This window comes from Mastigoproctus giganteus, chromosome 8 (assembly GCF_048544385.1).
Source record: "Mastigoproctus giganteus isolate SK-2022 chromosome 8, ASM4854438v1, whole genome shotgun sequence".
NCBI lineage: Eukaryota > Metazoa > Arthropoda > Arachnida > Uropygi > Thelyphonidae > Mastigoproctus > Mastigoproctus giganteus.
In genome coordinates, this window is record NC_143582.1 from 30821522 (window position 1) to 30846923 (window position 25402).

Below are 25402 nucleotides of genomic sequence, written 5' to 3' on the forward strand. Positions count from 1 at the left end.
TAAATGTTTGTCCAGTTCCTCCTTAAATTTATTTAACCTATCAAATTCCCCAACGACAGACGGAAGTTTGTTCCAGCAATTAATCACCCGCTGGCTAAGGGCAAATTTCCGCACATCTATTCTACATCTGTCTTTCCTTAATTTGAATTTATGCCCCCTTAGGTTCGTAATCTGAACAAGTGGAAGGATCCCATCAGAATTCAGCGTGCTCAACCCATTCAAGGCCTTATACATCTCAATCAGATCACCGCACAGGTGCCTAGTCTCCAGCCGCTGCAATTTGCAGAACTTAAGCCTCTCTTGGTAAGAGGATCCCTTCATTCCCCTCGCCAATCTTGTTGCCATTCTCTGTACACGCTCAAGCAAATCTACATCCTTCCTAAAATGAGGCCTCCAGACCTGTACGTAGTACTCAAGGCGTGGCCTGACCATTGCCTTATACAGAGAGACAATCACCTCCTTCTCCCTGCTAGCAAAATTCCTATATATCATTGACAAAACCCCATGACCCGCCCTGGCAGCCTGTCTGTATTGCTCAGAAAACTTCATATCTGACTGCACAATTACTCCCAGGTCTTTTTCATTTTCTACCACCTTAAGTGTAGTACCACACAGTTGGTACGTTTCTCTGGGGTTACTTCTACCCATATACAGTGCTTTGCATTTGTCAAAGTTAAACTTCAGTTGCCACTTCTCAGCCCATCTGCCCAAATTTTCTAGATCCTGTTGCAGTAGCACACTGCCATTAATGTCATTAACAACCTTGCCAACCTTTGTATCATCTGCAAACTTCGACACTAAGCCTGATATACCTTCATCAATATCATTGATAAATATACAAAACAACAGTGGACCCAGCACCGAACCCTGTGGAACGCCACTAATAACATTAGTCCACGAAGAGCAGCGTCCATTGATTACCACCCTCTATCTTCTCCAACTCAACCATCCTTTTATCCATTGTAGCAACTTACCCTTAATACCATTCTGCTCCAATTTCTACAGTAGTCTTCCATGCGCAACATTGTCAAAATCTTTCCTGAAATCCAAGTATATGATATCAAAATTATTTTTTGCATCCGGTTCCTTTGTAACCACATCATAATATCCTATCAAATTTGTCAGACAAGACTTTCTCTTAAAAAACCCATACTGTGTCTGAATTACTGCTACAGTCTTGTCTAGATGATCATGCAATGCATCTTTAACCAGTGACTCCATTATTTTACCCGGAACGGAAGTTAAACTAACTGGTCTGTAATTACTCGTGTCACCCTTCGATTCTCCTTTGTGAATTGAGGATACATTTGCACATCTCCAGTCCGTGGGGACCGTTGAGTCCAAGGATGTTTTCATAATTATGGCTAAGGGTTTGCTTACTTCTTTTGCCGCCTCCTTTTATATAACTAGATAGATCCCATGCACCCCATGTGCCTTTCTTATGTTTAAGTTCAACAATTTCTCCTCCACTTTGCTCTCAGTTATTACAAAATCATTAAGCACCCTGCTACAATTTGATAACCTTCTGGCATTTTCAAACTTTAATAACTCCTCATGTGTGAATGTAGATGCAAAATACTCATTCAGTTTGTTTGCTGTCTGAGCAGGATCATCAATAGTCGAACCATCGATATCAAGTGGACCAATCAGATTCATCCCCTTTCTTTTAGAGTTTATATAAATAAAGAAATCCTTGCTGTTTTTCTTAGCATCCTTTGCCAAAGATTTCTCGTAATCTGCCTTTATAATTTGTTCTAACAAAATTGACGAAAAGTTGTATAATCGAAATGTTTCCAGACACCGAGTAGCAACGGTAAAAACTATATAGAATACTGCAGTTAAAAGTAAATAAATAGGCTGTTTAATATAAAATCGATAATCGTTTATTAAACAGCTTTTAATCCAAGAGAAAAGTGAGGGAAATACGCAAAATAATCTTCTAAATGTGATAATCCGGAAATCGTACATTTTAAAAACAGCAAAAACACTCAGGAGATAAAAAGAAATCAATTTACTTATTTCTGATTTAAAATTGTGTAAGCAGAGATTGCAGTTTATTGTCTGTAAAATCTCGACCAGAATTACTTAAAATGCAGTTTCTCGTAAGCAAATTGAAACAGTCGAGTAAATTTTCTAATCCTATTATTATCCCATCATCAGTACATAGAATATGATTTATGGAGAGAACCTTTCCCATTAATACACGGAAATTTGCTCGTGAAGAGTTTAAATTTATTGCTCGTGTTGACAACACTGACGACGGTTAAGAGATAAAATAAACAAAGACCATCTACAAGTATTAAAACACACCGAGTTAAAATGATCAGTCACACGAACAATGAAAGGTTGTTTAATAAGGATTTGAAAGGAAAGCTTCTTAAAGGATTATAAACGATTAGATCTGAGTAGCGCTTTTGCAAGTAGGATATTTTACCGAAATAAAGGGAATTTGCATACCCGCGAGCTATATTAGCAATATGTTGCTTACGTTATACTGAAAGAAATAAACGAAGCACAAAGAGGAGAAGACAGACACAAAGCGCCCCTAGTAGAAAGTTCAAGAACTACCTTTCATAATACGTAATGCAGATTTTACTAACCTATAGAACGAAATTAATACAAATGGTACTGTATTTGATTTTGAGTGTCCCCTATCGGAGATTACGTGATTTTAGTACATTAATAATATTAAATATTAATATTATTTTCCGTCTATTACCGAAATATATAGAAAGGCCATTTTTTCGCTTAGGTGTTTCATCTGTTTATTATGAGAGCATCCTGAAATTCTTGTTGGAGTAGGGAATATTTATTTTAATGTGGCATGGAAAGATACTAATAAAATCAGGGTCTGAGTATCAGTTGTATGCAATTCCAGAGTTGTGTTGAAATTCTGATCCTACAGTTTTTGCCAAAACAAATATACAGTAACCTCCGCAGAGGAACTAATAAAAGAGTAATCTACCGCAGAATTTCTTGAAGAATTATCGGTAACAAAGTTAGCCATGAATATTTTGACATTCAGGAGAAAAGCAGCAATTAAAATTAATTACAATATGTACAATAAGTGAAATAAATTAAATTTAAATAACAACAATCACTTAAATGAAACAAAATTAAGCGTGAAATAATTGAAATAAACTAAGTAACCTTCCCTATTAAAACCCCAGTATCGTCCACTCCTCCCCCATTGGATGCAGTGGATAATCGCTAAGAATATACACGTCCTTATATTTAATCATTGTCCTCCCTAACTGGATGCAAAAGGCCTGATTTCGAATTACGTCAATGAGAAATTTTTATGAGTTTTTTTCAACGTGGTCGAGTTAATAGGTCTCGGCAGAAGACTACATTATTTTATCTCCCAGGGACCCCGATTTTTTTTTTTTTTTTTTTAATCAGGCAAAGAGGTAAGCCGACAAAAGAATTCGTGCAATTGCAGACATACAATATACTAAAGCCTCATAGCCTTGGTTGCTTTGGCGCTTAGCACACACACATATACCCTATCCTGACCTAAGAATATACACCGATGAGCCAAAACATTATGACCAGCGAGTCATTATGCAAATCGAAGCAACTGCAGGTGAACTACAGCGCTTCCGCGAGTCGGGACAGGGTATAAAAAACACCTGATACTGAGCTCCGTTAATCAGTGTTACTCTTGTTCTTCTGTGGGAAAGGCAACAGACTTAAGCGAGTTTCACAAGGACCAAATTGTAATGGCCAGACGACTGGGTCAGAGCATATTAAAAAAAAAAAAAAAAAAAAAAAACCAAACTATTATATTTAGGCCACCCGAATAATTAAATTCATCTGCCGTGCTGTGTCTTGTCTGTTAATTGCGTGTGTCCCTTGGTCGATTTGCCTGCTTTGCTGGACGAAAAATCCCATTTTTTGGGGGTGGAGGGGACCTTGCTATCTACGCCTGAGACCGACTAACTCAGCCACAGAGTGAAAAAAGCCCATTAAAGTTCCTCGCGTCATCGACGAGATTCGAACCGGGGCCTTTTCCACCCGGTGTGGAAGAATGCAAAGAATAAGAATAAGAATAAAGGCGGTTAGCACTGTGGTATCGTCACCGTCCTCTCAGACGGTGACGATACCACAGTGCTAACTGCGCAGACAAGGTCAGAAGCATATCCGAAACGGCACAGCTGGTGGGATTCTCACGGTCAGCTGTAGTTAGTACCTACCGAAAGTGGTCCGAGGAGGCAAAACCCACGAATCACCGGCGAGGTATTGGACGACCATGGCTCATCGATGCTCGAGGTGAGCGAAGACTCTCCCGGATGGTACGTCACAACAGAAGGGCGACTGTGGTGAAACTCGCCGGTAATTGGAATGCTAGTGACGGGAGTAATGTGTCACAACACAAAATACATCGAACCCTGCTGAAAATGGGGCTACGTAGCCGCAGGCCGTTCCGAGTCCCCATGCTAACCACGGTTCGCCGGCGACAACGCCTAAAATGGGCACGCGAGCATCGAAACTGGACCTTGAGTGATTGGAAGAAGGTCGTCAGGTCCGTTGAATCACGTTTCCTGTTGCACCACGTGGATGGCCGGGTATGTGTGCATCGTTTACCTGGAGAAATGATGCCGCCTGGATGCACTGTGGGACGAAACACAAGCTAGTGACAGCGGTGTTATGCTTTGGCCGATGTTCTGCTGGGATACCCTCGGTCCATGTGCCGGGCACAACGGTCTTCCCGTCTGGCGGTGCCGTCTTTCAGCAGGATAATGCGTCATGCCACACTCCCCGGATTGTTTGAGACTGGTCGTGGAACGTGAGGAAGACTTCCAGGAATAGCACTGGCCTCCAAATTCCTCGGACATCAATTCCATCAAGCATCTGTGGTTTGTTGGAACAGCAACCCCGATCTGCGGCGTCTCAACCACGGGCTTAACAGGAGTTAAAGGATCTGCTGGTACTAGATACATTTAGAAATCTTGTAGCGTCCATGCCTCGCTGGGTACGAGCTGTTTTGGCTGCATGTGGAGGACCAACACCATATTAGGTAGGTGGTCATAATGTTTTGGCTCATCCGTGTACATACTCTCGCACAAATGCTCATAAGAACAGACGTGCCAACACCGGAAGACATTTTATCAAACCACAATACCGCCGTTGAATACACCGGTGGTGTAATTCTCTCACTCCACACAACCCTCAACAAGACTGTTCAGGGTTGTGCGAACAGTTTTAGCCCCTGGCCTCCTGGCTGTGGCGGGCACATTATTGTATCTTTACTGTACAATAAAGATTTTCTTCTTTCCAACAGTTTTCGCAGATTTATCCCGGACAACACAATGGATATTTTCAGCTCCCTGATGATAGACAACGGAAACTTTTGCAAGGATTCAGCATGTTGTAAAATGATCTTAAAGCGATTAGTCTGCACTTGTAAATCGCTAGTAAGACCTTCCGAAGATGACTGGAACCCCACCCTACACGAACTAAATGATCGAGGATTCAAGGATTGGATACTTGGTATCCTTTTCAAAGAAATAAGCTGTCAAGAGAGCCGCTGGGCGCCGCATAGAAAAAAAGAAAGAAAAAGATTAAATAGCTAATTTTCATTTAGTTTTCATAAATTCATTTAAATACAATTTTTAAGTACTAATATAAACATTTAGGTCATTATTTCTACTGCTATGCTCTTGGTTAAAGATGCATCAGAATTGCGCCAATTTCTCTTTCCCTATTTCCCTCTCTCTTTTTTTTTTTTTGTGATCTCATTAGCATTTCTGAAAGCATTTCGCAAACGTACGTTTAAAATTTAATACCAACTTCCCATCAAGTTGAACTTAGACCTAAACACGAAAAGAATGTCAGCAATGCATTCTTAAAAATCTGCGCTGCATTGCAATCCCTGAATATTTACTATTAATGCTGCGCTTACTTTCGACAACCACTGGCTCTTGGCTGGAATATATTTGCACCGAAAACACCACCACTCGACACGTGAGGTCGCTGCTGAGTAACGTACCATCGAAGCCTTACGTCATCGGCATGTATGTTGTGTGTAGTTTCCTAGCTATAAAGGTTGTAACTGGCGAGAGGCTATCACCTTGATGGAGAGGAAAGAGACAAACAGAAAAGAGTAGAGCGCTGACGAGGAATAACTATACGATGAACTGCTCTCTGTTACTTGTGTTCTGCGCTGTGTTGGTCTGTGCTGCCAGTCGTAAGTAAAAGTTTCCATGATTTTATAAAGACACTTTCAGTGAAGATGCTCATTAGGTTCGCGGAATCTCGAACTCGAAGGGGAAAAAAAACGCATAATGCAAAGCCCAAAGGAAGTTTTTTTATTATTATTATATTATTTTAATGTAAACTTCGAACAGTATCTTAAAGTTATTGACCGCATAAATTATTGAATTTGATCGATTTCGAAAAGTGAAGAAGGAAAGTCAGAGCAGATCAGCACGTGTTTTATTACGTCTAAACACGTGTTCACTGCCGCGTGTTGAAACCCTCGTGTTTCGGGGAGGAAAATTATTTTTCGGATGAAATGGAGAGAAAATGGGCCCTCTCTCCTGCGAGTCTCCTCAAGCGAGCGCGAGCGCTCAACAGCGCTTCCCATTCTGTATTCGAAAGTTGTGGGTTTCGGTGAATTGGAATTTTTATTAAAGATAAATATTTATAAGCAAGAATATAATCGCCTTTTTTGGTATTTAATCTTTTAAAAAGTAAAACACTTCAGAATTTTATGCAGTGTTGCTAAAGAAAGCATTTTTGTTGATATTACCATATCATTTAGGTTTATTTTTAACTTTTAACGTTTTTAAAAATATTACAAATATGCTTCCATAGGAATGATTAAAATCCTGATTGGTATTGACAGGTACGCATTATACGAAAATGTTTACTGTGTAGAGGTCACGGATAGAAGACAGAATTGTGAACGTTTAGCTAATTCCTGCAGTTAGTTTTACTCATACATTTTGAATGATTCTCCAATTAGCATCCATGTAGCTTTGCCACAATGTGGTAGGCCTTGCCATCTATAGAGGTCCTGACTAGTTCGTTTACCCCAAGAAGAAAGCGATGCAAGGTGCAAAAAGGAGGCGGGTGAACTCACCTGCTATGATAACCTTGTCAACTTTGGGTAATGTCTACCAAAAACATATAAAAAAGATATTTTAAAATACGGAAAAGCAAAACAAGGCTACGGCATTTTTTATTCTTTTATGTTTGCCATTTCAGGTTTAAGGTTGCGAAGAAAGAACTTCAGACGGAACGACTATTTTCACACACACGCACACATCATTATTAGAAAATATTTGCACGTATGCATGCTTTTAAGATGTGAGGACAAAGACCTCATCACCCTAAGGCGATCATTATGACGTAGACAGGTCTTCTACAGGAAGAATTATTGTGAATCATGTGGCAGAATAAAATATAAACTTTGGTCTGAAGGAGTACATGTGTTAAAGTCCGGTCTGTAACCCCGTAGGGTTCATGAAGGGTTGTACGACTGCTTCCGCAAGGAGAATGTTTGACAAAAGGATTCATATCTGTATGATGTAGCCGGAAGAAAGAGCAAGCATCTGTTTGAACTGATACGTTGTTTTGGGTGTTTTTGTAGATAATAAAAAGATATAAATATTATTTCTTCATTTGCTGCCAATTATCCTTCAAAGCTCAGTGACTGACATCAGATTTGCGTTAATACGTATACTGCGGATAGTGCAAGTATGTGTGAAGAAAAATATCTTTAGAGGCAGTATAATTTTTTTTTTTTTTCTATTATCAATCGCAGCACAGTATACACGACCACATGACACTGACCTCATATCTTTAATGTAAACATACGTTGGAATTATACTGCTAGCAAATTTTGCTATGCGGAAAGATATTTTTAAAGGGGCTTCACGTTTTATTAGTCGTAATTACATGGTCACGTAACCCAGTATTGTGAATAAATTAATAATGCCTACTGAGCGTATAACTCTCTAAGGGAGGAAAAAGGAAGAAAATATTTGTTTCATTAACATACAATGTACGATCAAAAACTTCCTAGACTGAAGTACTGTTGGATTTTCGTATTCAAAAAAATAATAAAATAATAAACTGAAATAAAAATTTTAATAAAATAATATATAAAATTTAAAAAATTTATTTTGGATAAAAAATAAAAATCATATGACGGGAGGGAGGTCAGATAAATAAGGAGACAGTTACGTAAAACAGTTAAGAGTGCTTAAAACGGGTGTTCTAAAATTATTGTCACGCGATGAGCAGGAGCATTATCATTGAGTAATTTCTAATTTTCTTACAGATCAGGTTACTTTCTTCTGACTGCATCTATCCAGCGCATAATGATTTATAAGTATATGGTCTTATTAATCTTCCTGATCTCCTGGTATAAATTCGTAATGAATTATGTCTTTACAGTGAAAAAACAATTCTAACATAGCTTTACCTTCAGACCTGTCAATTCGATGTTTTTCCCTTCCTGGGAGAAGTGGGATACTTTCATTCAGGGGATTGGCATTTTGACTACAAGTCGTAGAGATAAAACCACATTTAATTTCCTGTCACTATTGTTTTTAGAAGTCCTGGATCACAATCACAAATTTCAACTAGTTAATTTGAAAGATCAGCTTTTGTTTCTGCTTTATTTGATGACCGACCCGAATAATGCTTTTACGGCTGAAGAAAAGTTCGCCATTCATTGACGTGAAAGGGGTTCAACATGATATTGCTTTCATCTTTGAAGATCGGGTTGTACCATTCCAATATTCTGCCTCTTGATAGTTTTTCCATCGCATGCTTCAACAATCATTTCTAGTCTCAGGGTGATTTTTTTTAATAAGGAATAATAGCTAATGTACGCAGTGCGTTACATTTCAGACGTGTTAGCAAACATTAATAATTCGTGATTTATATATATAAAAAAAAAGTCTAGCAAAAGGCAATGACATTTATGCGCGGACAGAGAAAATTTCGCTTCTACGCATCCGCAATTTCCATTCATCCCTTGAATGAGCGCGCGGCAACCTACATGATATGAAAAAAAAAAAAAAAAAAAAAAGGAATAATATTGTAAGATTTCTATTGATACAATTTTAATCAAATTTTGGTCAACAAATCGTTCTAAAAGAGCCAAATATAAAATTTTATTAAAATCCATTCACCAAAAGTGGAATTATAGACAATAGGCGCTTTACGCATATATGATCTCTGGATTGAAAAGCACAGTGTATCATCGTTTAAAAAAGCAACATTTTAAAAATCCAAAAAATGTAAATACCAGATAAATGCTTTGCGCATGTGCAGCCAAAACGCCACCTACTTTTAAAAATATATATAATATTCTAGGTTGCAAAATATAATCAAGTTTATCGCATTCGATGTTCAGACACTGTTAACAAATTCAGTCCTGGAACTTTTATCTTACCTTGCCTTTATTCTTATATATATATACAGTTTTTAAAATGGGAAAGTGCTTTAGGACTTGTAGACCATTTATGCGCAACTCGAGTGAAACGAATCATGTTTAGTTTTACAAGATTTATTAATAAATTTCATTTAGCACATGTACGTGCTATAGCAGCTATGTATTAACAATCAGCATTATTTCCAAAGTTCATTCAGAATAGATAGGCTTAAAATTCTCATTAAATAGCCTACATTTTTACCATAGAGGAACCTATATGACTTTCGGCATTCCAAAATGATACTACTGGGAGTCCATGAAATTAAAGAAATAACGTCCAAGTCGTGTAGCCTTCTTATTGAACACGACGAGTATTGTGCGTTGCTATTTCCTTCTTGCCTTAGGCACAGGTGAAAAACCTCGTTTCATGTCACTTTCTACAAAGTGGTTTTACGACCTCAACTAGACGCCCGTGGGTTACGGACTTGACTTTCATCCGATGTGTACTCTGTATGATCATAGCCTTTTACCAGAGTCCTGATTCACTGGTAGGCATTTGTCAGGAAGCAACGAACTGGCTTTCTGTATTCTGACGTCTGGATAGCTCAAGCAAACACTTCCATCCACAACATTACGATGGGCCTTGGCAAAAAAATCGTCTCTAAAATTCTATATCTGTACAGCGCACCACATAATTTTGTTGTGTATATCGCTTATAGATGCATTCGCTATATACATCGGTATCGCATTTATTAATCAAAACCGTTACCTGCCACATTTATAACCAACCTATATCCAGATGCCTAATTTCCTATACCACCCATTATATAGGAACCGTAATCAACATCTTTTCAAATCATCGTCTATTTTCAAAACAAGGGTTTTGAAAATCAGCAGAATTACATGAAAATATTCAATAGAACAATTACTGCAAACAATTATTGTCCTTCAATTAGATTTTTGAGTAGTTTTTCCCATCAGCTATGTCGAGATATTTCCGGAACTGTGTACAAATGATATCTAAATTGCTTAGCACCATTTCCGCTTACAACTTATCAGCCAAAATTTCACTTTGTGGCAAACAAATGATTCGTTCGATCATGCCACTAGAAACTGAAAAATGATACTTAGGAAACTAATAAAAAATGAAACTCGTACATATAATGAATTCTGTTAGTTTAGCAGATCATGAAGCGTCAATTGATAAGAAGTAGAAAGCAGAATTTTTGCTGTCCCGCTTTAACATAACGCGGGCGCATGATTTATAATTACAGGTACTAATTTACAATTAACTATCTATAATTCCCACTCAAATGGATGATCAGCAAACCGTAGTGCACAGCTCCGACTGTAGGAGAACAAACGATATTTCTCGGGCTGCTCAAGGGCCGTTCCCACCTCTTTGGAGACTGAAGTTCCCGTAACCTGGACACCTGGACACTATCATAAAATCGTATTTTATGATCTAGTGGTGAGAAGAAATTTCGCTGTATTAGGGAGGTAGTTCTGAAGAACACTATGGATAGTGGTAACCTATTTTTGATTAGAAATTATCACAATGTTAACATTTGAGCGGACTTTCTCGCAACAACCAAATTATGTGACAATTTCTGGTTAAGAGTAATATTGCTATTATCCTGTACCTCTTTGAATTTTTCCCGATCGACCTACCTGTGATTTTAGCTAAAATTTGTTGCGAAAATAGTTGAGATTTCCTGACATTTTGGAGATCCATGAAATATCGAAAAAGCTTCAGAAATGCTTCTAATTCAGAATAAAATTGATCTCGCCTCTAGAAGCGTACAAGCACTAAAAATAATTAGAGAAAATAAAAGTATTTTCGTCAGGAAGAATCAGTTGAGTTAGCCAGGCCTTAATGAGTTCCCAGAGAAAGCTGGTTGATCCCCCGACATTTTTCTTTATAGTTTCCTAATGCAATTCAAGCACGTCAAATACAATAGTGCTCAAAAGACAAGGAACACATTCAAAATTTTTTTTATTTACATATTTTGTTTTTTTGATTTATTTAAATATCTTATGGAAGAACTAGTGATATTTGTTTTAATGTGTCTTAATAATGCACAAAGACTCAATGAATTTCGACCTAAAATTACAATTCTGCAAATGAGTTCTTGAGCGGAGAAAAATGGAGCGTCGATAATTCATGGAAATATATCCTGATAAGGTGGGATTATTTTGGGTAGCATAATACAGGCGTGACATCTTGCATGCTCAGAACAAGAATGTTAATTAGTGTTGGAGGTATCAATTCCAAATCTGCATAAGGGCATAAGTCTTAAGCCATTTGCAAAAGACTTATGCATTAGTGGGATTTCGGAGAGGAGTTAGGAGACCTGTGACTGGTAATCGTTCTACTTAAAACAGCTTAGATATGATTCTTGTGGACTGAGGTTTGTAAAATCTGCCTGTCCATTTTATACCGGTTATACTTTCTCTCTGGGGGCGCCTCCGTAGCCAGGTGGGAAGGAGCAGCAGTGCGTAGCACACGCTTCTTGATTAGACCGGGGTTCGAGCCCGTCACCACCAAATACGGAGGATGCGGAAAGGTCAAGGAATGACCACCGCATATTCCCGGAGCAATATGGCCTTAGTTGCTAATGCTCCTAAAAACCAAATAACCAACCTAACCAACTTTCTCTCTGAAGGTAGTGATTCACTATATTAGATCAGTTTAGGTATGTGTTAAGCGCTACAGCAACTAAAGCTATGAGGCGCCAATATTATATCTGTAATTGCGTTTATTCTTCAGTCGGTTTGCTGCTTGCTGAATTAAAAATCCGAGTTTCAGGGAGGAAAAACCATGTGAAAAAGATCATAAATTCCTCGCAGCAATGACGGGACTCGAATTCAGGCCTTTTCCACCCGATGTGGGAGTATGATGATTATAACTACTTGTTACCCTCGACGATATGATCTTATTAATCAATCTTGAATTAGGGAGAATATACGAATTTTTTCAAGATGCTTTACAGCTTTGGAAATTTCTTGCGGAAATACATGCAGATATTTACGACCACTGCCAGTGATTCCAGTCCACACCATTTAACCATGACCTCGAACGTGTCTCTGGGATGAATATCTTAGCGGGATGGATATCTGGTTATCTAATACATCCAGATGAAAGTGCATCGAGAATCTAATTAAAGATTATATCTCGACTCATCAGTGAAGAACAGCATAATTTACTTCTGGGTCTAGTCGACATGCTCTCGGCACCAATTAAAACGGGATTTTTTATGTATAGGGTAAAGGGAACATATTTATCTATGATTAAGCTCTGCGTACAATTAAAAGAATTTTTCCCTTTCAGCTTGGGTCTTACCGTTGGCCATCTTTAGCCAATCCAGATTTCAGAACTGCTAAAGGGGACACAAATAGTTGGTCGTTGTGCATTAAGGCCCTTCCCTTGGTTTGCTCGTTGGTTGTTGTAGGGTTTTAGGCACATCAGTAACTTAGGCCATATTACTCCGTATACATTGTCTGTAAATTGAGTATGTTCTGTAGTCGATTTGCTGTTTGCTTGACGTAAAACTCAAGTTTCCGGGAGAAAAACCATACTAACCTCGCCCGAGACTGACTAACTGAGCCACGTTGTGAAAAAGACCCATAAAAATTCCTCACATCATTGACGTGATTAGAACTCAAGTCTTTTGCACTCGGCGTGGGGAAAAGACTTGAGAATTATACCAATTGTGCTACCACGAGGTAACCCGCGCAGACTTAAGAGCCTGTATAGAGTCATACCGTCTATAGAATGCGTTACAATAAAGGTAGACGGGCCGAGCGGGCTAGCCGGGTGAGTAAAGTGCCTGCCTGGCAACCCAAAGTCACGGGTTAGAATCCCGCTTCGGGCTTGGATCAGAGTACAAAATGCAAAAACTTTGGGAGGTGCAATATGGCCACAGAAGCCGATGCGCCAACAACTAACAAAAAAAAAAAAAAAAGAGTAGACGGTATGACTCTATACAGGCTCTTAAGTCTGCGCGGATAGCACAGTGGTATCGTCACCGTCCTACCCACACTGGGTGGGAAAAGCGCGGGTTCGAATCCCGTCGATGACGCGAGGAATTTTAATGAGCTTTTTTCACTCCATGGCTGAGTTAGTCGGTCTCAGGCGTAGATAGCAAGGTTTTTCTCCCCAGAAACTGGGGTTTTTCGTCCAGCAAAGCAGGCAAATCGACCATAGAACACACGCAATTTACAGACACAAATATGGATTAATGTATTCAATTACGGGCAACCCTAAAATAATAATTTGATTTTTTTTTTTATACAGGCTCTTAATCAAGTTGTGCCATGCAGTTGTATGCCATCTCAGAGTTAGAATCCGATAACGATCATCTTACACATTCAGTATAACAGAAAACTGCAAGCAACATTCAGCCATCTGACCACAGCGGTGGGACTTTGGCCTAAGGATTCTCTACTAGAGATTTTGTTTCTAATTTTCATTAATCATATTGTTGGTGGTATTAAAAGTTATTTTCACTCCGTGGTTGAGTTAGACGGTCTCAGGCGTAGATAGCAAGGTTTTCCTCCCAGAAACTGGGGTTTTTCGTCCAGCAAAACAGAAAAATCGATCAAGGAACACACGCAATTAACAGACATAAGACACATAGCACGGCAGATGGATTTAATTATTCGGGTGGCATAAAAATAATGTTTGGTTGGTATTACAAGCTCGTCCTCCCCACACCGAGTGGAAAAGGCCCGGTTCGAGTCCCGTCACTGACGCGAGGAATTTTAATGGGCTTTTTCACTCCGTGGGTGAGTTAGTGGGGCTCAGGCGTAGATAGCAAGATTTTTTACCCCGGAAACTGGGTTTTTCGTCCAGCAAAACAGACAAATCTACCAGAGAACACACGCAATTTACGGACATAATACACAATGCACGGCAGATGAATTTAAATATTCGAGTTGCCTAATATAATAATTTTGGTATTACAAGTTTGAGCCGAAATCTGTCAGTAGTAATAAGGTGGGTAGTATTGTAAACAGCATAAACCAAGATGTTACTACAAAAGTTAGTTTATAGAACTGGTGCAAAAATGGCAATTAAGCTTTAATGCTAGTAAATGCAAGGTTCCACAGTTGGGCTACAGTAATTCCAAAATAAATTGTCAACTGGAAATTCGCGGGAAGAATGACCACGAAAATGATTTCGTAATGGTAATACAGTTGTGCACTAAGTTCTTTGCAGTGCATACAGGATACTTGGTCACCAGTAATATACAGGCATTTTTCCAAAACAGAATGGTTTGGCTTTGATTTTGCACCAAGAAAATTAAGGCCAATAGACACAAGTCATTTTGCATATGTGAACTGCATGCATTTTGTGGTCGATTTGCCTGTTTTTATGGTTGAAAAATTCGACTTTCTGGTCGGATTTTTGATCAGGAATAAACCCAACTACGCCATCGTCATAGACCGATTAGCTCGGCCACGGTGTAAAAAAAATACCCCCAAAATTCTTTCAATGGGATGGGACTCGAATCAGAGCTATTTACACATTATGTAAAAGATCGCGATCGTACCAGTAAGAGTAGGTAGAGAGGTAATCACACTGTAGAAATCAGTGGTTAGACCTTATCTTGAATCTCATTTCAGGAATGATATTTATTTGCTTGGAATGGTGCAAAGGAGGGCAACAAGGCTAGCTTTGGAATATTCTTAGAGAAAGAAGCCAGAGCTATGGGAGCTACAAAGTCTGGGACCAGACATCTTCGTGATCTGAATGACGCGTTCAAAACTTAATGTTGGGTACATATTTCTTTTATCTAAAATGAAATAAAAAGGGGAGAAAATATTCAAATTAAGGAAAGATAAGTTGTATTGCAAGATAAGAAACTTACTTTTAATCAGGGTTGTCAGCTTTTGGAACAAGCTATATAGCCTTGCAGAGTCGGAAAACTTTTGAGAACGAAAATATTATTATTAGTAGTAGTAGTGGCAAATGATGCAAGGAAGCAAACTTATATAGCATCAATCAAAAAAAAAAAAAAAAAAAAAGAACACTACCCACATCTGTCAGTCCCCTCTAATAATATGGCTAATGCTTCCCTAGATTTATTCAAACCATTGCTCTCTGGTTGAAAGCATATTTCTCACATCTCACCGCAACCAACCTTTTCCAATTTAAATTTATGTCCCCTTGTGTGTGTTGCCTGAGAAAGAGTAAGGATATCATCATCATTAAGTTTACTCAATCCATTTAAAGTCTTAAACATTTCAATCAGTTCTCCTCCCAAATGATTACTTTCCAAGTGCTACAATTTGCAGAACCGAAGTCTTTTGTGGTAAAATACTCCTTTGTGTCCTTCACTAATCTGGTTGCTCTTCTCTGCACCTGTTCCAACAGATTCACATCTTTCTTAAATTGACGCTTCCAGGCCTGTATGCAGCACTCAAGCTGTGGCCTAACCATTGCCTTATACAATGGGATAATCACCTCCTTATCCTTGCTGGAAAAATTCATGTGTATATCTTTGACAGAACCCTATGAGTTGTCCTAGCAGCCTCTCTTCTTAGCTCAGAGTTTCATGTTGGACTGTACAATTAACCCTAGGTTTCTCTCATTCTTCACCACCTTGAGTGTGGTACTACCTAATTGGTATGTTATATACTCGAGAGAAGTAGATATAATCTAGTAAATTTTTTTAAGGCAGATGCTATGTATGCTTTGCACTATTCTGCTATTTTATTACTAATGCTTAATAAATGTCCTGCAATGAAGTTTTAAAAATTTATATTAAACAAAACCTAACAGTAGTACAATGGTGTGCAAAACGTAAGGACCAACACTATTTTTAAAGATTACAACCACAAAATCTTTACTTAAGGTACTCTTTACTGATGAGAGTAGATTCAGTCTCAGCAGCGATTCTGGACGTCAGCTAATCTGGCGAGAGGTTGGCACACGGTATTACCCTGCAAGCATCACCTGAAAGGGATCGATATGGCAGTCGTGGTGTTCTCGTCTCGGGAGGCGTTATCTTGGATGGACATACACAACTCCAGATACTGGAAGGCGATACTGTAACCGTTGCACGCTCCTGTACTGAAGTAATCCCTCCTCATATGCGTCTGTTTCGAGGTGCCATTGGCCCCGTCGTGTTTATGGATGATAATGCCACACCCCATCCCACTGCAGCTGTGATATGCTTTTGGAAAATGAGGACATTGTTCGTATGGATTGGCCTGCCCGTTTCCTTCGATCTAAATCCCATTGAACACATATGGGACGGTCTGGGGAGACGCCTAGCGGCACGTCCAAACCCACCAGAAAATGTTCACCAGCTGAAGATGGCGTTGACAGAGGAATGGACGATGTTACCGCAAGAACTTATCAACATTGTTCTAAGTATGGACAGGCGGTGCAAAGCCTGCATCGACATTAGCAGTGGCCATATCTCCTACTGAGGACAACCTCTTCCCTTTGTTCCAACTTTGGCAGTGATGCATCTGTATCATGGCAGCCAGTGCTATGTTGCCATTTTTGAATAAGTCCCTCTGTACCGTTTTTTTTCTGTTGTGTCGGTGTTTTTTCCTTCATCATTTCTGTACCTCACGAGGTTCCTTTGGTATGCTTTTCCCATAACCAGGCCACTCCTATGAGAAGCTACAGGTGAAAACCTGACTGGTCCTTAAATTTTGCACACCAGTGTATAAATATGGTCATATTTCGTCCTTGTTTCAATATGATTGTACAGGGTCATCGAAAAAGGTGTCCGTGATTTCCCTTTTAATTATCTTCGGAAATATTTGATCGATTGCTGTGATCGTAGCAGCAAACAGTGTGGTAACTCACTAAGTTTTATTTGACACCTCAACAATGACCTTGGTTGTGCTGAGTGTGCGCAGAATTGACTCCTACGCGCACCGCCTCAGTCAGTGCAACAGAAAGCCCAGGTGTGTTGTGAAGTTGCACTGTTATGACAGATTTTAAATTGAGGACACCACAACACACACTGCGCTTTCTATTTCACGGCCATCTTACTGACACTGACTGAGGCGGTGCGCGTAGGAGTCATTCTTCGCACATTCACGGCGCAGCATTGTTGAGGTGTAAAATAAAACTTAGTGAGTTACCACACTGTTTGCTGCTACGATCACAGCAATTGATCAAATATTTCCGAAGCTGATTAAAAGGTAAATCACAGACACCTTTTCGATGACCCCGTATTATAAACTATTTTCCTTTATTAATATAAAGATATACGCTGTTAAAATTAAATTAATTTATGTAAGTTTAAAAATTGCCAAATTAAATTTTTAAAATTTTTTTACATGAAATCTACATTTTAATTTTACACGAAGTGAATCTATGCTTATTGTTGTTAAAGAAGTTAATTCAAAGAGTCTCGCCGATGGAAAATTTAAATACAAGAGTTTCGTTGTAGCAAAAAGTTTGCGGGCGGTTAATCTAGATTAGTATTTCTGAATCTTGCGCCCTCACGGTTAGCACAGTCGTTAGAATTTCGTCCTTCCATACCATGTGGAAAAAAAAAAAAATTCGAATTTTGTTTCCAATTGGGCAGACAGAAACAATTTTTACGGGCGTTTCACAACTGGGCTGACTAACTCAGCCCAGTTGTGAAACACGAGGATTGCATGGTTTTATCTCCCGGAAACTTGGGCTTTTTGTCAAACAAACAAGCGAACCGACCAAATACATGCAATTATAGACAAAGGTATTCCAATGCTTCATGGCTTTAGCTACCTTGAGGCTTAACATACACAAACGTTCCGTAATCTTGAGGAGTGAGTTGCGAGAAAATAACCATTGTATTGTCGGTGGATAATATTAAGAGTGGGGATAGCTTATGTAAAGGCAATTTCTCCAAGTTTTATTATAATAAAACTAAAGGTATAGTATAAAGGAGATCTTACGATGGAATTTGCGTACTGAAATCTCCTGTCCAATCGACCAGATCTGTCAGCTGAAGCAGCTGGACTAAAATGGTCCATTTGTCTACTGAAACTTGGGAAATATCCAACAAAGTTCGTGTAATTAATTAGCCGAGTGGTTAGCGCAAGGGTATAGAACTACTCGTGCGTGGTTCAAGTTCCCGTGACTACTAAATGCGATAAGGTTCTTGTATCTCTGAACTTCGCTGACACTTATGTGGTCGTATACAAAATAAACAGAAAATTTACTTATTTATATTTCATTCCGATAACCAGGAAGCAATATCTTTCATCGTCATGCTCAAGAAATATAAAATTATATATAATTCTAAAAACTCTGTAACAATCTCTTATTTCTTGACGCATACACAAAAGTCATAACTTCGTTTTTATAGTAATAAAATAAAACAGTTGCTAGTTTCGTTATGCGATGATTTATTAAAAATAATTGTATTTCTACTGTAAATGGTGAATAGTAAAAAAGTTTACTTTTTTTATTCTAAGATGGCGATCATAACTTTATTTATTTAAAAATAGTGATTTAAAAAAATAATCTGGTTAACCAGTCATGAATAACTTGGCAACCGAAGATATGTTTAGCACAAAAACAAACAAACAAATAAAATAAATTCCTTCCATTTTTGTTTTATTTTGAATGTTCCTATTTTATCTTTTTTTTTTCTGATAGTTCTGAATTAACTATGTTTATTTATTGTTTTTGATATTGAAGAAAATAACTCCATATTAATGTACGAGATTTCGGCTGATTTATTTATCTTTTGGATAATAATTACTCCGAAGCTTTCGTGTATGAGATATGCAAGCAATTCCGTTCCTGTATATCTGATAAATTCGCTTTCCTGAATCACCTAAGGACAACATACAACTGAAATGAGCGGACTTCGATACGTGTGCAACCTCCAGGGACAGATCGAAATCAGTGGCGTGCAAAAGATAAAATGCTAAATGAGAACATCATGGGAATGTTTCCCAATAAATCAGACGCTTTCTAAATCCCTCTTCCTCCCTATGGAGGATATACTTATCATTTCGGATGTGTCATGAAGCATCAGGTTTTAAAAAAATGCAAGTCTCCATTGTTTTTTCGCTCAGCGCGTTATCCACATCCACCTATCCAGCACGACACTGATCCCTCCGTGGACTGGACGCAGTTAAAAGTGATGAAGAACCCCATACATTAAACATGTGACAGTTTATTGTGTTCTCAGAGGCTCGGCAACAAGACGACTGACCATCGATCCCATGCCTCTTGACGATAGTGTCTTCAGCGGAGTGGAAAAGTTCGGGGTATAAAGTGTGCACAAGCGAAAAACCCCGGGTCGACACGACAGAGGAAATTAAGGAGTTCTGCGGACACTGATACGGAAGTCCTGTTTGTTTTCGCCCGTGTGTGTGTGTTCGATTCGAAACCCTGGTCACTAGAGAGTAATTCTGATCAGGCAATACTCGTCAGAAAGAAATGGAAACTGACCAGTTTTTAGTTTCCGCTTTTTAAAATGGATTAACTTCGCTTCTGTAATGATACTGTAATCGGTAATCGATATATTAGCGCGCAGTAAAGACAGTGTTTTCTTTCTAAAAACAACTGCTCAGCGCGTTTTGAGAAAGGCCCGTGTGTTTCTTTTCAATTTTGAGGTCGTGTGTGTTTTTTTATTTTGAGGTCGTATGCTTTTTTCTGTTTTTAGTTCATTTGACAGACGATATTACAATAAACAGACAATTCGTAGTACGCATTGTTGTGGTTAATGTCAATTGTAATACACATGTTATCCGCAGCAAATTTCCATTTTTCATAGCAACATGACATTTTTTTGTTTTTAGTTGTTGAAGCATCGGCTTCTGTGGCCATAACGAACCTCCCAAAGTTTTTGCATTTTACTCTGGCCCGAGACGGGATTCGAACCCGCGACCTTTGGGTTGCCAGGAAGGCACTTTACCCACCTGGCTAGCCCGGTCGGCCATTATATGACATATAATGACATATTACGCTTACACACGCTGTCCTGCGCGAATTTCCATAGTAAACACACAAATTTATAGAGTAAAACTGAACAATAAGCTTGCTATTTACGTCTGATACTGCATCACGCAGATTTATAAATGACTAATAATGAAAATATTGAAATATTATTACTATTGCATTTCTCATGCGAGATGATATTAATATGATAATTAAAAGAGATTAAGAAATCGAAATTTTTAAAGCAAACTTTTCGATCAAAACGTTTTTCCATGGAATTTGGCACTCCTACACGTACACTGTTTGCTTTCGTGGCAATAAAGGAACAGAATTTAAGGGAGAAGGTTTCAAGTCGATGCAGCTGATTCATCCACTTGGAAACGCTGTCAATGAACTTGCCATGAGCAGCCTGCCAACACGCTCAAGTTTCCGACCGATCAGGTTTAGGAGTGTTTGCACGCGACGTCACACGTGTATTTATCCCCTTTCCGCTCTCTCCCTCCCTTCCAGGGTCCTTGTTCTGGTCAAGAACTCGACTGCTGGGCGTACGTTTTTTTTTTCCTTGTTGTATGACGCTTTATGATGTCATCTGGAAGTGAGGTCATGCGGCAATCACCAGCAGAACCACTAGCAGTGATAAATCTTCTTTCTTAATCACATTCGGACAGGAAGGAAAAAAAAAACAAAAAACAAACTTCATAGTTATTAGTGGCAGGTAAGCGTAGCCGATTGCAGGTGTATGTGCTTTCCTGGATAAAACTGTTAATATGTTCGATCCGTTCCATTGCCGTACCTGCTACGGTCATTTATCAAAATGGGAATTTTGATAAACTTTTGAAAGTCATCTATCAAAATGGGAATTTTGATAGAAGATGACTTTGAAAAGTTTGTTTGTAAAGGAGAACGTTAAAATTAGTTCAACTGTCGCTTCTTGAAGGAAAGGCATAAAGAATCCATCCTATTTGTGATATGCACAACGAAAGCACTATTGCGTATATTCAGGAACGCACCCATGTGGGTAGCTTATGGGCTACAGCCCTCACAAAGAGACTCGATTAAAACAAAATGAAAAAAAAAAAAAAAAAAACCAGAAATTTCCATTAGGCCAAAGTAGCGGTTCTGATCCTCAGCTTCCTCCAAAGAAAAATTCTCCTGGATGCATAACTGTGCATATGAATACAAATCTGCTTGCTGCAAAAAGCAGATGTCATACATCTATATCTGATTAGCTAAAAAGAAAGCAAATGTTTAGAAAAATGAATTTATTATGAAAATCTTTCAGAGTATTCCCCATGGGGCTCTATACCTCTGTTACACTTCTCTTTTAATTGTCGAAAGCATTCCTGAAATTCCTCCGTGCGATTGGGGATTCCTTCAGGGGATTCTTAAGATTCCTCCAAATTCCCTTCAGATGGTCGGTCGGTCGCATTCTTTTGGGCGTTTTGGGCAGCATGAAATAGTTTCCTTTTCATCTTCATTTCTAACTTCGGAAAGAGAAAGACGTCAGCCGTAGCCAAATATGGAGAATAGGGAGGTTGATCTCAATCTTTTTTTCGAAAGAAATCTATGAACAATTAACGCAGAATGCCCAGGTACATTGTCTGCAAAAAAAGCTAGTTGTTTTCAGGAAAGTGTGGTGTGATCCAGAGAAGTCTTTGCAACAATCATTTCATCACTTTTGAATACGACTGCTAAAAAGAATTCGGCGAGTCAGACCAAACTTTCATGAAAAAAAAAATTGCTGCATGACAATGCACCTGTACATTCCAAAGATTTATACGAATTAATTGTTCAAAGATTTGTTCCAATCAACTGTTAGATTCTTTCACAAAAAAGGTTACTGAAATCGACTCCCCATTCTTATGAAAGATATTTAGTTGGCAAAACGATGCAAAGAAATAATAAGACACACACTTAATTTTTCCAATCCTTTTCTGGATAAAAGCAAATCTCCGCACATCTATCCTGCAACCATTCTTTTCCCATTTATATTTATGTCCCTTGTGTATGTTGTCAGAGAAAGAACAAGGATGGCATCAAGTCTTGGTCTACTCAATCCACTTAAAGGCTTCAACACCAATTGAGTCTCCTCAAGGATAATTAGTTTCAGGATAGCGCAATTTTTAAAGAATTCCAGTGTTTCTTGGTAAGAGCACCCATTTCCGTCCCTGATTAATCTTGTTGCTCTTCTCTGCACCCGTTCCAACTTCCATACCTCTATGCAGTATTCTAGATGTGGCCCAACCATTGCCTTATACAGCGGGATAATCACCTATTTGTTCTTGATAGCAAATTTTCTGTATATAAGAACCCTATGAGCTGTTTCAGTAGCCTGTCTGCGCTGATCAGCGAGCTTCATGTCGCACTGTACAGTTACCCCTAAATCTTTTGCGCTCTCCACTCCATGAGTTCACTCCAAATTATATGTTATTTTGGGATTATTGCTACCCAAATACAGTACCTTGCATTTATCAATGTTAAATCTCAATTGACAATTTTCAGTCTATCTGCCAAATTTATCCAGGTTTTGTTGGCGTAACAATCGTGATTACTGTCAGTGCCACTACCTGCCCACATTTGCATTATCAGCGAACTCAGACATTAAGCTTGATATGCCTTAATTAATGTCGTTAATAAATACCGAAAATAGTAAGACCTAGAACTAAACCCTGAGAAACTCCATTAATAATGTTAGTCCATGAAAACTCTCTTCTCCCACCTCAACCATCCCTTGATCCATAGCAATAACTTGTCCCTAATGCCACACTGCTCTAATTTTTACAGCAGTCTTTCACGTGGAAAGTAACAAAAAATTTACTGAAGTCCAAGTATATAATGTCAAAATTATTTTTTGAATCCGTTTCCTTTGTTAATGTGTTATAGTAGCTAATCAGTTTAGTCCAACTTGATTTCTGGCTAACAAAACAATGCTGCGATTGCCGTATAACTGCGTTCCTCTCAAGATGCATTACTCCTTTAACCACTGACTCCATTATTTCCTTGGAACAAAAGTCAAGCTTACAGGTATGTAATACTCACTTCGCCCTTTGATCCCTTTTGTGAATAGGGGAGACATTTGCACATCCCTACTCTATAAGAGATCCGTCTAATACGTCTTTCGTAGATTCTTTTAGGCAAAAGAACTAGCCAACCTTATTTCTGATACAGGGTTCTAAACAACTAGCGAAACCTCGCATTTTTATTCCCAGCTGAAAAGTACTGTATTTCTATGTGAAATGTCAGACACACCATTTACATATATTAGGAAACGGCACCCCCCCATCCGAATCTCCCACCGCAACCAGCCCGACTGGAGTAAGTGACGTAGTAGATCTCAGCTGCCAGCTACTACGCCACTGACCAGCAAAATTTATAAAATTGTGAATGATCTTCCAGATAACGATAGCGTATACCTTCTGTTCGCAAGGAAGGGCATATATGATAAATAGAAAGTGTTGGATTTTTTCATTGATGCTTCCATGAGACAGCAACTGAGAAAATGAAGGTATCCTGCAAATTCTTTACACGTGGCTAATGCAGTTTTAAGAGAAACTGAGAATGACCGCTTGAAAACATGTTTTAAATAAATCTTCACTTGAATCTTCATTATTTAGAGAGTTGAACTTTCACCAGTCGGCGTTAATAGTGAATCTTCCAATAAATTAATTTTTAATTGCTTTTACATCGTTTAGCATATAAATGCCATTGCTAATTCAGTTAAATTACTTTAAATAAATATTTTACTGTTATGTGGCAAACGGCAAACCAGGGTAAATATGATCGTTATAAGATCAACCAGGATTTTATTTTTATAATGATCACATTCCACAATACATCTGCGGTTTATGTTATTTTCATTTAATTTAATGCCAGAGCAATTACAGAAGTGAAGCGCCAGTGTATTCTGTGATCGGTTTGTCTAGATAATAAACCCAAATTCTTAGGGGGGGGGGGTGGACGTTGAAACCCTCGCCCATGACACCAATTCGGCCATATCCTTGGTCTTAACGATATTTGAACTCAAGCTTTTTCTTACACACGGTGTGTGCGAAATTTCCGTGACTGCTAAATACGGTTAATGTTTGTATTGATAATTTATTGTAAACTTCTCTGACCTGGTGGTCGTGCAGGAGTATAAACAAGAACTTTTTTAAATTCACATATCTTATATAATGCGAGTGCGAGATTTTAACTTTTAGAAAATCATCTCCTTTATGTTACGTAATGATTTTTCATGAAACTCAATTCCTATCCATAACCCATTGTAACGTTGCGACCTTTCTTTTAACTCTGTATTCTGATCCTGATAAGCAACATTGTTTCTTTTGTGACATACAAAATTATAAATATATTTAAAAAAATAAATTGTAGCGTTCAGTTATCACTGTTTATTAGAATGAAATAAAATACCCAATTTTGTAGTCGTTAGTTCTCAGTTCTGCCACTGTAGGGCGGTGTCATTTGTAGTTACGCGTTTCTCTCAGACGATCTGTAAAGGACAAAATGTCAATTATAGGGAATAATATTTGGAAGTTCTTCAGATATTTGCAAATTCGTTTTCTAAAATCAGATTGAATACTACTTGTGTCTAGAAGCACACATAGTGGACATAGTGTTTTTTGTTATGCGGTTCCCGTGGTTTCCCACAAATCCGCGTTAAATACTCTGTTAACATAGCAAAGCCAGTCAGTGTGGGTTATGTGTGAGTAGTGTGTTGTTTGACTGGCCTCTTCGTTACTGGGAGGCGCGATCACCAGGAAGGAGCCTCCCAGCATCCGTCCACTGGCACGAGGAGCCGGACCAGGGAGTAAAAGACATCTGACGGGCCGTCCACACTCTTGCAGGAGCGAGAGTGGGGAGGGCCAAGGAAAGAGCGGAGAAGAGACAGGAAAGTGGAAGACAGACAAGATAGCGAGGATGACAGAGCGTAGGCATCCTCTCAGGCGAAACGGAGCAGGAAGAGTGCTAGGTGCAGTCGTGGGAGTCCTGGAGAAAGACTGTGGGTAGGAAGAAGGGAATAGGTCAAGTTCAAATTAAAGAGTCTGGGATCGTCACAATGGAGAATCACGGAGCGGCGTCGACAGGGCTGTCCCCCATTTGCA

At 38.7% G+C, this 25402-nt stretch overlaps 1 protein-coding gene across 1 annotated transcript in view; it reads left to right on the forward strand.

The window, feature by feature from the left end:
- The first annotated feature begins 6036 nt into the window (after positions 1-6036).
- The window catches only part of LOC150081409 (kielin/chordin-like protein), a 572736-nt gene continuing 553370 nt past the window's right edge, over positions 6037-25402 (forward strand). Inside the window, exon 1 of the mRNA XM_090380194.1 lies at positions 6037-6190. Within this exon, the coding sequence (XP_090236320.1) occupies positions 6136-6190 (55 nt within the window). The 5' untranslated portion in view covers positions 6037-6135. The remainder of the gene's footprint in view (positions 6191-25402) is intronic.